We start from the raw sequence: 15,055 nt of genomic DNA on the forward strand, positions 1-15,055 counted from the left end.
TCTGCAAGCCACTAATAGCGGTTGCAGCGCTCCGCTGCAAGCGGGTGCGAACGCGCTCTGCTGCAAGCGGTGATGCGCACCAACACCACTTTGCCGCCCACCAAACGACTTACACGACAAGTGGTGGTTGAGCATGGCCTGCTGCTTCTCCTTATCGCGCACTGCAAAAACCTGAGCGAGATTAAAATATCATCATTCTAAAACCAGTGCTCTTATTGCAGAGCAGATCAGCACAAAACTTTTTGTTTCCCCAAGCTGTCAATAGAATCGCTGGGGCCCTTGGAGCCCTTGTCCAATAACTCGGCGGACGGCCGCGGTGGGGACCGATGGCCCGGCCAAAACCAGCTGCTGATTTTAATATAGACCGGGGGCTAGCTAGACAGGTTTTATTAGCTGACGAAACTTTGTCTCCCCCCCCCCCCCCAGTAAATGCCATTCTCGGCCCCCCAAGGGAAGGCGGCCGCCGATAGCGTCGACCAAACTACTGCAGGGTCCCGCCTTGGGTTGATGATCTCTCTCCTCGTCTCAGACCGCAGGCGCAACCTTGGAGAATCAGAAGCTGGGGCTGTCGACTTCCCTCTCCGGCGACTATGGTGGAACCGAAATAAATAAGCCAGGAAGAGACTTGCACGCCCCCCGATAACCGCCCACACCCACTCCAATCTCGGTCGTATGCAGTCAATGTCGAATAGCAAAATGAACATGGGACTTTCTTGCTCCGCAGCCCGACTTTGCTATCCTCATGAGCAGTTTCTTGTTCGTCTACCTAACTACATAAAGCTCGCCCACATCCCCCGCCTTCCTCGACCGTACCCTCCCTCTCCCTTTCTTGGTTCCCCATTGCCAAATACTTACACTCGCTTCTTCCTGTAATAACATACCACCACCACCACCAATAACCTCCTCAACAACTCACCCGTCAAGATGAAGTACGCCGTCGTTGCCGCTCTCTTTGCCCTGGCTGCTGCCCAGACCCGCGAGGACATTCCCTCTTGCGCCACCACCTGCCTTGACGACGCCGTCAAGTCCGGCACCAGCTGCTCGACTACCGACTACGCCTGCATCTGCCCCCATGTGACTGAGCTCAGCGGCTCGGCCAGTGGCTGTGTCATTCAGTCTTGCGGCGCCGACGTTGCCGTCGGTAAGCTCCCCCCCCCCCTCCCTAGTTTCCGCCGTGCAAGCACGATGAAGCAAACCACTAACAAAAAAACCCTTTACAGGCAAGGTTCTTCCCGCCGTCCAGGCTCTTTGCGCTGCTCAGGGCACTGCTACCGCTTCCACCAGCGGCAGCTCTGCTTCCGTCACCTCTACTACCCCTAGCTCCGGCTCCAGCTCCGGCTCCAGCTCCGGCTCCAGCTCGGCTTCTGCCACCAGCGGCAGCTCTGCTTCCGTCACCACCTCCGTTCCCGTCACCACCTCGTGGACCAGCATCCCTTGCGACACCACCTTGGTTCCCCAGACTCCCGTCAACAACCAGACCACCTCCACCACTGTCCCCATTGCTGGTGCCGCCGGTCTCTCTGTCGGAGCTGCCGCTGTCGTCCTCGCCGTCCTCGCTCTGTAAGCGAGCACTGCATTGTGCTTGAGGATACGGGGTACACGGGAAGCATGAGGCTGGAAAGTCGACGGTCCATCTCGCCGTGGCAGAGATCTACGCCGATGCATCGACGGAGCTCTCCTGTCTTGTTGGATTTGGCAACTTGAAATACCATCAGTTTCAGAGTGGGACAAGAAGCCATTGTCACTGGAGAGTGGATGTAATTTACAAAAATTAATAAACCAGTTTGGTCTGAATAATATTAATGTTGGAATGGTAAATTTTTAATTAAGCTGAGCTGCTTCTTATTTCGCCCGTGATTTGCAATGATGTATATATACCTCCACCCACTCCGCGTTGTGGCTGATGCTTAGCTGGTTTGGACAAGTTTACCAATGGTCCTGGTGCGTAGAAAACCTGCTGCTCCGATGATTGTGTTGAAGAGAGATGGGCATAGTGATGATGATAATGTATGAAGCAAAGCTTGTTCAAATGATCTATATTCTGTTCTTACGTGACTGGTAATACGCGCTAGTCATTCCATCAGTCCTTCATTGCCGAGTAGTTTACATACTTGACTGCTTCGATTAGCCACTTTCTTTTATTATCATGTATGGCAGCTCTTTAGCTTCCACTTTCAGTACCGGCCTGCTCAAGCTCTCCTGCCAACTCTTCTATAGCGTTTGTGACCGAGGTCATCGCCAACGTGCCGTTCTCTTGGACAAGAGCGTCATTTTGCTCTGGATCGTCGTCTTGGTTCTGATTATCGTATTGGCTCCAATCCTCATATTGGTCACAACGCTCATGTGAACCCATTTTTCGGTTACGTTGACTGCCCGGGGAGCCCGCAAGAAACCAATACGAGGAAATTGTCCAGCGAAAAGCCAAGAGCGCGAGCATGGACTCGGCCTCGCTCCTTCCTTCACATGGAACTCGAATGACTTTGCCGTCATCAAGAATGCATGCATCGAGGGCGTTGATCTCACCCTCGGTCAGCTTCCACTCCTCGCACGGCAATTGCATCCGATAAAGGGTGGCACCAGATGGCATGGCTCTCTGATGGCTATTGACGTGGTTTCGCCCGAGGATGTGGAATGAAAACGTGGCATAATATGTCACCGAGTGTCCAGACCGCGTGGCCCCGACGTAGAGGGGCTTGAAGCCGACCAGGGCCTTGTCGAACAGCTGGAGCATGTCGGGGCTCAAGGAGAGGATATTGTACGTTTGTTCTCCAGAGTCGCGCAGGGTCTCTATGCGTCTCTGAAGCAACGATTGGAAATTTTTGGCGAAAAAAAGCTTTCCAAATTTGAACAAGAATTTAAATCTCTTTGTGGATAAGCTGCTGACCAACAGAGGCACGATTCGCGCGGGCTGAGGTGTCCGGGTGCCGTTTACAAGGCACGTGCTGAGATCGCGCTCAAAGACAGACCGGCGGATGCTTGGAGGGATAGGATTTTTTCTTTCCACTCTTCTAAGATATCTGGATGCTTTTGAATGGTTTCCCGGGAAAACTGCACAGGGTTGGGATGGTTAGTTTAGCCTTGCGCTGCTGCGACTTTCATTGACGCGTGGGCAACGTCCGGAACTTACAGGAGGTGCCAAGGAAATAGGCTGCATCGCCAATTTCCTTGATCAGTTTGGGAAAGGGTGCTACAGCACGAAGAGAGGCAGGGGATAAGGAGTAGAATGCGGCATTGTGGCAGCCAGTAAATCGTAGCTTGACGTGGTCGTCGTCGTTTAGCGGCGCTTCGTATATGCCTGCAATTTTCGTGACGAGTGGCGTCTTTTCTTTACATGCATCCGGAGAAAAGATTTCATCCGGCAGTGACTCTCTGGCCCATATGCACCAAGGCCAATCTATGCCGTATCTCGAGTGGTCTGCTGGTGTAGATGATGGAAACACAGGCATTTTGAAGGAAATGCAGCGTGTCGAGTACGATGTTGGTGGGTGAATGGGTGGATGTTTTGAAATGATGCAAGTGAAATTGCGAGAACTTGTCAAGGAATAGGTTCTATTGAAGATATATATAGTTTTGCTCTTTGTTTAGAAGAAACTGGCAGCATGTTGAATAAGTTTGAGTGTCGTCGGTCCCTCGCTTCTGCCCCCAACGCCACCAAGGTCTAATTGCCAGCAATTGACGCCACAATGCATGTTCAAGCCGCATAGCATAAAGGCACATTGATGTATTCGATTTGATAATCTTCAGGTGGCATCTTCTCCAGATCATCTGCACGAGGACCCCGTAAGCGAATCCCTCGTGTGGACTGGATGGGCTGGTTCTAGCCATGTTTGCCGACTTGCAATGTGGACGCGCAATGACCAAGATGCCATCTGCCCTGTATAGAGGAGGGAGAAAGAGCAACTCCAAGGGTTCATTGACATGATTTCTGAACGCCTTCGATGATTTGAACCCAACTGTGGACTTTGGCGGCAACTTGGAGGCTCGTGTCTGCTCTTGTTAGCGGGGATACTTCTCACAAACACTGTAAACAGTTCTGGACTTGCCTTCTCTTGTACAAAATGCATGAGAAATGTCACCGGTATCGACCTCGAGCGATGGACGTCCCGGCGAGTCCCCACGCTCTTTGTGGCGCGCGATAAACTCGTCGCGGAGGCTGTCATCGACCCAATGATCATGCTTTCCGTAAAAAAAGAAAAACTTTGGCGCCACGCCACCGCTGCTGCCAGCCGCGGTCACGGCATCCCAAAAAGTATCGTCCCACTTGTCCTTGCCGACGAGTTTGAGCTCTGAACGGCCGAGGTGAATGGCCTGCCACAGGCCATCGCGGCTCTTGAGCCACTCGGCGAGCGTTGCGGCTGCTGCCGCGCTGAAGCCGAGATACCTGGCCCACACCCACTGGAGCGTAGACTGGGGCAAAAAGTATACAAGAGCTTTGGCGATGCGATGCAGGTTCTCTTCGACGCCGGGGAGGTACGCGCTTTGCTGCAGGGCGGTGATTTTGATGCCGCTGGGGGAGCGCGCAATGTAGCTGATTGTAGGGAAGAGTAGGAAGCCGTGTTGCAGGTTGAGATTGGCTTTGGGGTTTGTCGTTTGACGGTGAAATGTCTCGACGGCAATGTAAGCGCCGATGGAGTGACCAATGAGAATGACAAAGTCGTACGGCTTCTCCTTGCCGTCGCCGTCGCCGTAGCGCTGTGAGGCAATATCCGCCCACATGCCCTCGACTTGCGCGTCTAGATCAAAGGGCAGATTTTTCGGGCCAAAGGGCTCGTGGTCGCCATCGTGAAAGCCAAGCAGATTGCGCCCGTAAATGTCATGAGCCGTGTCGCTCTCCGTCTTGTCGAGCAGTGCGCGCAGAGACCGCAGGAAATCAGTGTAAAATTCGACGACGCCTGGGTTCCCGGGGATAAAGTAGATGAGCGCACGGGTCTTGGCGCTCGTCTGCCTCGACGACGGTAGCGACAGATGGGCCTTCATGATGATGGCCGACCAACGAGAGATGAGAGTATGGCTTGGCCAGGAGAGCGAAGGGCAAAGAGAGCCAAGAGACAATGCACTTGTGAAGATGTTGCGATATGATGTGGGGCTGGTTGTTGCCGAGGTGCAGCGAAAGCAAACAACAAGAGATGAAAAGATTGATTACGTTGGCCAAGTCCTACTTTATATTCTCCTGTCCTTTTTTTTTATGTTCATTTGCACGTTCCGAAACATGCGACTGTTGGTGAGACACAGCGTCGATGGAGCACTTTCGCTTTTCTTCGTTTGCCTCCAACGTCCTTGGAGCCCACCAGCAATCGCTTCTGCGGTGTTCATTCTCCCCTACCGACCGTAATAATTCAAAGTTTGCTCGGGCATGAATGATCGAGGCAAGCGACCAAAGTATCCGTCGTCACCCAATCATGTTTCTGCGTGACGCGCTGCCTGGTCAATACTGCGCGGTAGTCGGCGTCTCTGATGACTCCCGCAAAGCCACTGGTTTGCCCTATCTCGAGCGATGCGGCCGTGTTTCGGCACAATGTTGTGATTTGCACAGACTTAAAGTGAGCGCCGGTTGGCGTTTTCGGCGTCATTTTCGTGTTTAGTGACACCCAAGCCGCCATTTCAACAGTCTACTCAGTGAGTCGCAGATCTATAGAAACGACACTGTAGTACTCACACAACGTCGCGTCATTAGGCTGCTGTCATGTGAGCGCCGAGCAGAGCACTGGCCATTAATTCGTTCCATCAACAGCATTTGAGCGACTTCATCTTCGATATCCGAATCTGAATCACTGCGAGGCGATGGTCATGAGGATGCATAATGTGCATTGCAGAAAAATGGTAAAAATATGCTCGAGCGGCCAAGCTCCTTGCTACTTCCCTCTCAAATGTCCAACTTTGACCTTGAAATTCCCGTCACGAGAAGAAAAAACGTTTACCACCACAAAATGTCTAATAGGCAATTCCTCGGGCGATGGCAGATTATCATGATCTGGAGCGAAAGACCCGAGCTGGAACCGCCCTGCAACCTGCATTCCAGCCTCATGTTCAGCAGAGGCCACGAAAACTTTATATGCGACGTCATCGCGGACCAAGATCGCTACATATTCCGATGGTCCTTGGGGCACTACTCATCGGACCCATACAAGACGCTGTCGGTGTATCCGCTGTGCTTGTTGCAAGTAGATATAGATGCGCTCGCGCTGATCCGGGTGCTTGCAGAGGTGCACAGGCCGACACTTGCCGACGATCCCGAGTACAGCTGCCAGAAATGGGTGAATGAAGCGCTTTTTAAACTCAATCTGCGCAGCTGGATAAGCCATTGCGACTGGCGTTATGCACGCGACTGCCAGAGCAGCGTCGAGACAGCTTCTGTGGTGGGATGCCACGTCGGGGGCCGGGTTGAAACGTAGGATTCGGCGAGCAATTTCTACTCCTGTTGGTTTAATATGACTTTGCTATTTGAGGGGAGTATTAGACTGTAGCTCAAGCGGCCCCCTTTTTTTTTAAATTATTTACAGCTCTTTGTAGAGCACAGAAATATATTTCGATTGCCATGACATGTTAGCCTTCCAACCCGAAGGCACTCAACTGAACAATTTCAAAACAAAACATTCTACCAGAAGAGTGATGATATTTGTGCGCAAATAACAGGATTGCAGCATGGAGTTAGGGGCTCGCATTTGACTCTGGTATCAAGCGCATGACCATGGCGTTGAATTGATTCTGGATGGTCGCTACAGGCACTCTCTTGGGAGCGACGAGAACAACGCCGGGAGCCAACATCTTTGACCTACAAATGACATTAAACATTCTCTCATTCTACCTGTAGTTTCTTCATTCGATCATAATGGAAAGTAATCCAGCATAGTATCTCATTGACTCGTGGAGGCCGATGGGATCGAATGTGCGCAATGACTGGTCCATCGCCGCCCCATGAGCGCCCAGGCGGCGTCGAGCTACGCGTAAGGAAGACGCTAGGTTTACATGCCAACTTTTTCTTATTCTAGCAATCACTTTAAAATATTACGGTAAAAAGTCATAACTTGATAGCCTATACTAATACCTAGAGAGTAAGTATAAGCTAAAAATTAAAAGCTCCCTTGATACTATTACTAGAAAAATATTATTAAAAGTTATTATTAAATTATATTAAATTTAGTAATTTATTATTTGATTAAACTTGATAAGTTTATATTAATATTAGATAGTTTAAGTTATCTAAGAGATTAAACTTTTAAGAAATTATATTATATATTACTTACTTATATTTACTAAGTATAGTATTATTTATATATTTATATTATCATTATATATAGTTATTATATATATTATCCAAGTTCCTTTCTTTATTTCTTTTTTAATCTTAGTTAGATTATATAACTAATAAGGGGGCTTTTCCTTTAAAGAGGTTCTGTGATATGGCAACGATATTTGCGAATCCGCTACACAACCAGCGCGAAGATACACTGTGATGCTCCGGCGATTGAGACGCTTGTCGAGCCCTCTGGAGGTGCGCGCAAGTTTGAGTCGGATCCGACATAAGTGCTAATCCCACATCTGCTCAATCTCCACGCAGAATAGAACATCATCATTGACAGGGTCCTCTTCTTCCTCGAGTTTGTTCTCGTCAGCTGCCACTTATGAATTCTGCGTCACTTGGATTGCTCTCAGACGGCCACACTCCCAGGAGCTTTTGCCAAAGCTCCAGCTGACCTTGATGATGCTTCCTTGCCAGAGGAGCGAGGCGGGCGCTTCTCGTGGCTGCTCCAAATATCCGCAAAGTAATGAGCCAAATTGGCGTTGGAATGCCAAATTCGCTGATGTGAGGATTTTTTTCCAATCTCGCCTCAAAAGCCAAAATCCAAATCATCGTGATGTCGCCTCCCGTTAAAGTCTCGCCCTGCGGCTTAAAGGCGGCCAGGTAGAAGAGCAGCTGCCTGTGCTCGATCTGCCGTTTGGACTCTCTCCAATGTCATTTCGTATAATTTGTTCAAATCTTCCTCCGAATCATCAATCAAATTCTTCAATTCTTCTTTATCTTTGCCATCCACAACGAGGTCAGCCCAGAAGAACACCCCATTAGATGCATCCGTCATTCTCAGTCAAAGACCCTCGTAGATTGCAAAATCCATGTTCGGCATTATAATCCTCGCAGGCTTTTGAGGTAGTGCGTAAAATACATCGCGTGAGAGGGTAGCAATCTCAGATATTCTAGGTGAGCAGATAAGAGTGTCAAAGAGTCAGCTGATGAGTATTGTATGGTGTAGCTGCGACGAAACGGTCATCCAAGAAGCGGCCGCCTGGTAAGTGAACAATTGGAGCGACCCTGGAAAGGGCTACAGTCCTTCAGACAAGGCATTCAATGACAAATCTAATCAACCTCGTGATCAACCGGTGTTATCTACTTGCATGCGCTGATTGCATGAAGAATGCCTCTGCAAACACATGCAGTATACGAGAGCGAAGTAAGAGACCTGAAAGTGGCATGAGAGGCCTCCTATTCAAGATGTGCAGTACAGGATCGAATGATCGGGGATTTCGTGCAGTATAGTCGTTTCTGCCGTGGCTGAGACGTGACACGCGAGGTAATAGGTGGGGGAGGCAGCTGCATATGACCGGCCTGAAGGTGACAACAACGCCTGTTAAGAGATGGCTTAGCAGCTGGGCAGCCTACAGGGAGCAATCTGTACAGTCCAGAGAGTCCTGGATGCTGATAGGCGGCCGTTGCGGTTCGATATGCACTCAAGCCCGGATCAGGAATAATCAGTCTTTCCTGCCGCTGCGGCCGTGTCGTTGTCTCGCACCCTGCTACTGCCAGCCGAGCCAGCGCCTTGACAGAGCTTTCGAGGTGCTTAGCGGAGCATATCATCGCTACAATCGATCTCACGGAGGAAGAGTTTCATCATTGACTCATTCGTGCATAATTGACAAACGTATGAGCTGGCATGTCAATACCCCTCATTTTCCTGTCAGGCCGCCCAGATACTAGCTGCTCAATGAGGGATAGTGACATCCTATCTACCACTGTTTGGGGTCACGTAAATATGTGACAGAACCCCTAAAAAGCAATCTTAATGAACTCACTGTCACGATCACGTGCTTGCACACCGACACTCAAGGGGATCATCCCCGATGAGATAATAACAACAATAATCTCAACCTTGTCGCCGTAAGCCAAGCTAAAAGATCTAAACTCAGCTATGACATCCTACGGGGACGTTCGGAAGATCATTGATGATGTTTCAAACATGTTCAAGATCGTCCAAACAATCTGCAATGCTCCACGTGAAAGACGTGTTTTGGGAGAGCAAGTGTGTGTCCTGATGGAAGATGTGCAGAACACTGCATCTAAGCTGGATCCGAGCAAGTCGGACTACCGGCGGCTGGTCCTCACTCACCAACAGCTCGAGCATCTAGCAGCTCAGCTGAGGCCGCCAAACTCTAGAACACGAAGATTTATGGCAAGTTTGGCGTGGCCAAAAGAGATGAGAGATTTCAATGAGATAATTGGGCAGAGCGCCGAAATCAACAACACAGTCCAGACTAATCTTGTGGCGGACACTACCAGGAGTATAGCCCGCCGAATTCAAAAGACAGAGAGGGGTAAGTAAAACTTTTGATCAAGTACCAGATTGCACCGAGTTTCAGCTGCCGTGCAGTATTACGGATCAACAAACTTATGACATTGCTAGATTCCAAAATCGAACAGTTCATCTTGTTGAATGCACCCGAAGTAAGCAAGAAAATTCTGCTGCAGCCAGCCGGCCTTGATCTTGTTCAAGGAACCGGTGAATGGATTTTTGGGGATCAGAAGTTCAAGAAGTGGCTTCAGTCGCGTGATGGTTGTCTATGGATCAAGGGAACCGGTGAGTTGTGCCTAACTCCACACACAGTCAGAAATCTACCATCTTCTTGTACAGCTGGATGTGGTAAGACTGGACTTGCGTAAGATTGGCCATTGGTGCTCCTGCTTGAACGTACTTGCCATTTCTGACCTCCCTATACCAAAGTTTCGGCATTTTCGAACGTCTCAAGTCGGAAACGGAGCCTCTCACCTCTCAGGTGGCCCATGTCTTCTGTATTCATCAAATCAACGGGATTCGTGACTTACAGGATCCTATGGACATCGTCATGAGCTTTTGGAAGCATCTTATTGACCAAATACGCGAGTATAACCGTCATTTCGACCCGAGACTAACTCGCCTTAAAATGCCTGGCCTAGAGAAAGAGACATTCAACGAGAAGCCAAGACTGAGCGACAAGGAGCTCAGAAAACAGCAGAAACAGCAACTTTTTCTCCATGCTGTGACGACAAGTGACATTACCCTGATACTGGATGGGCTAGATGAAATTCCCCGCAATCAACAATCTCAAGTGATCAGCAGCCTGGAAACGATCCAAAAAATCATCCAAAGTTGCAACCGAAAATGCCGACTATTGGTTCTTTCACGTCCATACGAGCAAATACGAACATATCTTGAAGATTATCCAGAAATTTGGATGGCAGCCCCGAAAGAAGACTTGAAGCTTTACATCTTGGAAAGATTTCGTCTAGCCCACCAAACGCCAGACGACAAAATACATGCCTTGTTACCCGATCTGCTAGAGAGATGTCAAAACTTTTTCATTCTTGCTCGACTTTTCATGGACGAGATTGTAGAATCAGAGGATTCCGATCATCAAGCGGAAATAATCCATGCTCTACCGACCACAGTTGAAGAAGCATATGAACGCGCTTTGGATCGCCTACAGAAGAATTCTGCAAAACGCAAGCGAACAGACGGACGCCTTTCAAAAGCTATTCACGCGATTTTCTGGGTAGCCTATGCAAAGAACACGCTTTCGCGGAAGCAACTCAAACAAGCACTGGCATGGATCGATCGGGAACCCAGAGAGAGCTCAGACTGGACGACTACCGTCATCGACGACTTGACATCAGGACTGGTGGTGACTCGAAATGATGACTCAGTAGCTCTGGTTCATAAAACTCTTAGCGAGTACCTGGAGCAAACTACTACTCGAGAGAAATGGTTCCCGACAATTGAGAAGCATATACCAACCGTTTTACTGCGCCTCCTCCGTTACCTGGTACGACAGAAGAGCGACATGTATTCCGGCACTGCACAATTTTTGACTGCCTATCCACTGTGTTCCTTTGCGTTGCAGAATTGGGGTCTTGGGTTGGAGAAGCCTCTCAGTCTTGGAGATTCATTACGTGAAGACGTCAGAGCTTTTCTTCGGGTTCCATTCCACGACTGGAGTCAAGAGTTGCAACAAGAAGCAAGAAACTTCCTCAAAGACAATGCTTTAGTCTGGAGAGATCAACACGAGCATCTGCCGCGAGACTTTTTTTCACCGGGCACTGTGAGCGCATTATACTGGGTTGTAAAGTTCCAACTCACAACCCTCATCGAGGAATTCTCAGACTGCACCTCCGAGTGTCTTGTGCAAGATCCGCTGCCAATCCTGCCCCTGGGACTTGCGGCTGGACTTGGCCACGTCGACACTGTCCAGAAGCTGCTTGACATTGGTGCCAAAGTCGATGTGCCATCCGGAGCGAACAGGATGGTGAAGCCTCCGTTATACGACGCTTTCTGGATGGACGAGCTGCCGACGGCCAAGTTGCTACTCAATCACGGAGCGGACCCGACTCCGCGCAGGGGCGAGAATGGGCAATCACCGATTGATATTCTTTACTTGCAGCACCGCGACGCCTGTTGCGATTTTTTCGCCAGTCATATTTCCGGTAGCGCTCCCACCCGGACGCAGGAGTTACAGTACTTGGTCAGAACAGGCTATGCGGAGGACTTGCAAAGGGCCATCAATGAGGGTCTAGATGTCAATCACCCCTGCGAAAACGGCAAGACTGCACTTGATTATGCCATGGAAATGGGTGATTCAAAAATCATTGAAATTCTCCAAAGCAGTAACGCTCGTGCAAATCTGCAGTGGCCGGCACGGGAGACAGCAGTCTACCCGTACAGGTCAAACCTGCCCGATCTCGCAATCGCCCCCATCGCTCAAGGACGCCGGGAGTGGGAGAATGGCTTCTCCATGTGGCAGTTTAAAGAAGAAGTGCTGCTCGAAATCCCAGTCAACTGCACTGATCCGGTACAATGCATCATTTTTGAATCCGTTTCCTGCGACCAAGGCTATACAAACTGCCCCGAGGATCAAGATACCGACATTGGCTTGCGCAGCCGTCTGGATTTTCGCGTAAAAGATGGGAGCGAGTATTCTTTCCCTTTTGTGATTCAAAACAATGTACATGCCTCGCTCGAGAAACGGCTACACACAAATATATGGAATTTGAGTGAAGTCGAAATACATGATCCGGGGAAAGCAGCAGCTGTGCGGGACATTCGGGAGTCGAGCATTCTACAGATATTGGGCGTCGCCTGGGGTACAGGCTGGAGAAATACAATCTACTCCATTCAGGTTTCTGTCTATAGTCACGAGGTAGACAAAAGATCTTTTTCAGCGTCTGACATTGGTTCGACGTGAATATATGCCTGTCACTGGAAATAAATGCTGCACATTTGACACGCGAAAATTGGGAGACCGAGTTCAGTAGGTCAGGTATAGGTATCAGAGGACCTGCGTTTGACAGCCAGCACAAGGCAAGACACAATATATTGAATTAGATAGCAAGAGCGCCCTGATGTACTCAAGATGACGCCTTATGTACTTGAGATGACGGCCTTGTGTCCTCGGCACGCAGCTTGTCCTTGGTCTGTCTATCCTCGTCTGTCAATGATGCGGCTAGCACAAAGAAGGCGGAAAGAGAGATAGTAAGAAGGTTGCTGTAGTGTAGCTAGTAAATAGTGGATAGTTCCTAATAATGACTATATTAATAAATAGAGGAGTGAGGTCCTTTTCTAGTAGTACTTTCCTATATTCTTACTCTTTTATAGCTACTTATTTGCTCGTGACATAATATAGGCCGTGACATCGTTAAACTCACCGGACACTACCATTAGGAATCTTTTAACGCGAGACATTTTTAACATATAACAGGGGTACACCTAAGCCAAATACATTATAAATTGCATGATTCATGTAGACGACCCTTGATTCAATGTGGACTGTCTTGGGATATAGTCTTACTCAAGGTCCCAATTAACTACACTGATGTGGTGTATTCTATAATTCTCGCATTACTTCTAGTATTATAATAAAGTGGAACTAAAGTAACTCAACTTTATGAAGTATAATAATACCTCTATCGCTTTAATTGATAGAAGGTTCTAGAAGCTCGGTGGCATAGCTGCCGCTTAAGCGGCTTGACCGTTATATATATCCGCAAGTCACATTGATATTGAAATGGCTGAGCGTGTATCTGAGAGCCCAGCCTAGTTGTATCAGCCGTCCTCGACCCTACATTCGTAAAATTATACTGTAAACGTAGTCTTTCTACTTAATCTAGAGTACTATTTATTATAGGCCCTCTTAGCGTATCCCTAGAGCCCTCGATACAAGAATGTAAAAGGAGTTTTGGCCGCAACTCAACTATAGCTTGCTATGACCCCCACGCCCAGGCTTACGACCCGGTTTAGTCCAAGGCTTGTGCGAAGTGTCGCTGCCGCTGCTGTGGCTGCTTGTCGGACGGTTTGGCTTCGGCTTCGTCTTCTTGTTCTTCTTCTTGCCAAACTTCTTCCGGATCCAATCCTTTGCTTTCTGGGCCTTGGATCTATTGTCTTCGCCCGCAGAGCTCCCATCATCGCCAGTGTCTTCCGGCGGCTCACTTGCGTGCGAACCCTGAGTCGGCTTCTTCCGGTTCTTCTCCCGTAGCCGACGCCCGCTGTCGGATGATGTGCCCTCACCATCCTGGCCGTCGTCTTCAGGGGGGCCCTCGTCGCCGCCGTCCGTCGCGCCCTCGTTGCCCGCACCGGGACGAGGCTTGTTCTGGGACTTGATTTTGCGCTGGCGCTGCTTCCGGGCCTGCTTGCTTCTTGCCTTGTCCTCGGCCGCACTGGTAGAGGCCTCTCTCGGGGGATTCTCTTGTATAGTATCCAAGACTTCGCTAAACTTCTGTACCAGATCAAGCGGTTTCTTGTACGTGGACCAGGGCTTTGCCTTCCAGGCCGGGTGCGACGGTGGAAACACGGCCAATTCCGGCCGTATCGTGCTTCCGGGCTTGCTTCTCGGCTTGAAAGCAGGATTGTCTTGGAATTGAGCTGATTGAGGGTTTTCCAATACTGCGTCTGTCGCCTCGGTGGATGAAATGATGTCTGTATAGGGGATCCCAACCATAGCAACGTGTTCAACACCACTTGAGCCCTTCATGATGCGCATCGATCTGTTCATGTCTATGAACCGGGATGAAGTTTGAATCTTGTAGATGTAGGCTTTCTTCTCCTTGTTGTTGGGGTGCAGTTTGATATTCCTGGCGTAGGCGGCGGCCACGGAGAGTTCTTCAGTCGTTGAGACATAGGCTGTGTTTTCGAGGTTGCCCATGATGTGGTTGAACAGGTTGTATCTTGAAGTCGTGTCCGGACCGGGCCTCGCGAAGAACCCTCCTGCCTGTCTAATCTCCTCTGGGCTTCGAGAGTCTGCGCGAAGGACGACTGTTACGTCCTTCTTGCCAAAATCGAGCTCATCAGGCCTGTGTGCACTGCCCCAGAGGTCAGGTGTATCAACGCGCCTGAGTAGGCTCCTGATGTCGCCGAATGGTCGGCCATCGCTCAAGGCGAGGAACGAGAAGATGGCCAGAAACAGCCAAAGCAGCTTCATGATGATCTGACCCAAAAGAAATTCAAGAAAAAGAGTGTGTGGTCCTGATTACCAGCAGATTATCTGGCGGGATGTAGTTACAGCACCGTCCCTCTGGCCGCCTATATACAAACATCATGTGCGCCGTCAGCGCATTCTTAGAATGATACAGTATACCCATCCCGGCTCTTTGATGTCATCAACATGACTGCATGACTCAGGCCAGCTACTTGCTTGCCTCGTGTTTGTGTATGTGGTTTACAAAGTAACACCAAATTCATCTTTGACACATGGTTCGATACAAGCTTTTCGCAATTTGTTGAATTCATAGGCCAACATTTTATATCCCAAGGATGCTTTA

The 15,055-nt window shown here is 49.4% G+C and overlaps 5 protein-coding genes across 5 annotated transcripts; 3 read left to right on the forward strand and 2 right to left on the reverse strand.

The window, feature by feature from the left end:
- Nucleotides 1-924: 924 nt before the first annotated feature.
- On the forward strand, nt 925-1,761 carry BBA_09339 (CFEM domain-containing protein; the record flags this gene model as incomplete). Its single annotated transcript, XM_008604436.1, has 3 exons — nt 925-1,141; nt 1,221-1,560; nt 1,716-1,761. The coding sequence occupies 3 exons, from the start codon at nt 925-927 to the stop codon at nt 1,759-1,761; spliced, it is 603 nt and encodes a 200-aa protein (XP_008602658.1).
- Nucleotides 1,762-2,161: 400 nt separating this feature from the next.
- BBA_09340 (Protein of unknown function DUF2305) lies at nt 2,162-4,977 on the reverse strand (the record flags this gene model as incomplete). Its single annotated transcript, XM_008604437.1, has 3 exons — nt 2,162-3,048; nt 3,128-3,295; nt 4,056-4,977. The coding sequence occupies 3 exons, from the start codon at nt 4,975-4,977 to the stop codon at nt 2,162-2,164; spliced, it is 1,977 nt and encodes a 658-aa protein (XP_008602659.1).
- Nucleotides 4,978-5,927: 950 nt separating this feature from the next.
- Nucleotides 5,928-6,392, forward strand: BBA_09341 (uncharacterized protein; the record flags this gene model as incomplete). The annotated part of the gene is made up of 1 exon (XM_008604438.1): nt 5,928-6,392. One exon carries the CDS (start codon nt 5,928-5,930, stop codon nt 6,390-6,392), a length of 465 nt encoding a protein of 154 aa, XP_008602660.1.
- Nucleotides 6,393-10,626: 4,234 nt separating this feature from the next.
- BBA_09342 (ankyrin repeat protein) lies at nt 10,627-12,486 on the forward strand (the record flags this gene model as incomplete). Its single annotated transcript, XM_008604439.1, has 1 exon — nt 10,627-12,486. One exon carries the CDS (start codon nt 10,627-10,629, stop codon nt 12,484-12,486), a length of 1,860 nt encoding a protein of 619 aa, XP_008602661.1.
- Nucleotides 12,487-13,491: 1,005 nt separating this feature from the next.
- BBA_09343 (putative Heat-labile enterotoxin IIB, A chain) lies at nt 13,492-14,715 on the reverse strand (the record flags this gene model as incomplete). The annotated part of the gene is made up of 1 exon (XM_008604440.1): nt 13,492-14,715. The coding sequence occupies one exon, from the start codon at nt 14,713-14,715 to the stop codon at nt 13,492-13,494; it is 1,224 nt and encodes a 407-aa protein (XP_008602662.1).
- Between the last annotated feature and the right edge of the window lie 340 nt (nt 14,716-15,055).

This window comes from Beauveria bassiana, assembly GCF_000280675.1.
Source record: "Beauveria bassiana ARSEF 2860 unplaced genomic scaffold BBA_S00051, whole genome shotgun sequence".
Lineage (NCBI taxonomy): Eukaryota > Fungi > Ascomycota > Sordariomycetes > Hypocreales > Cordycipitaceae > Beauveria > Beauveria bassiana.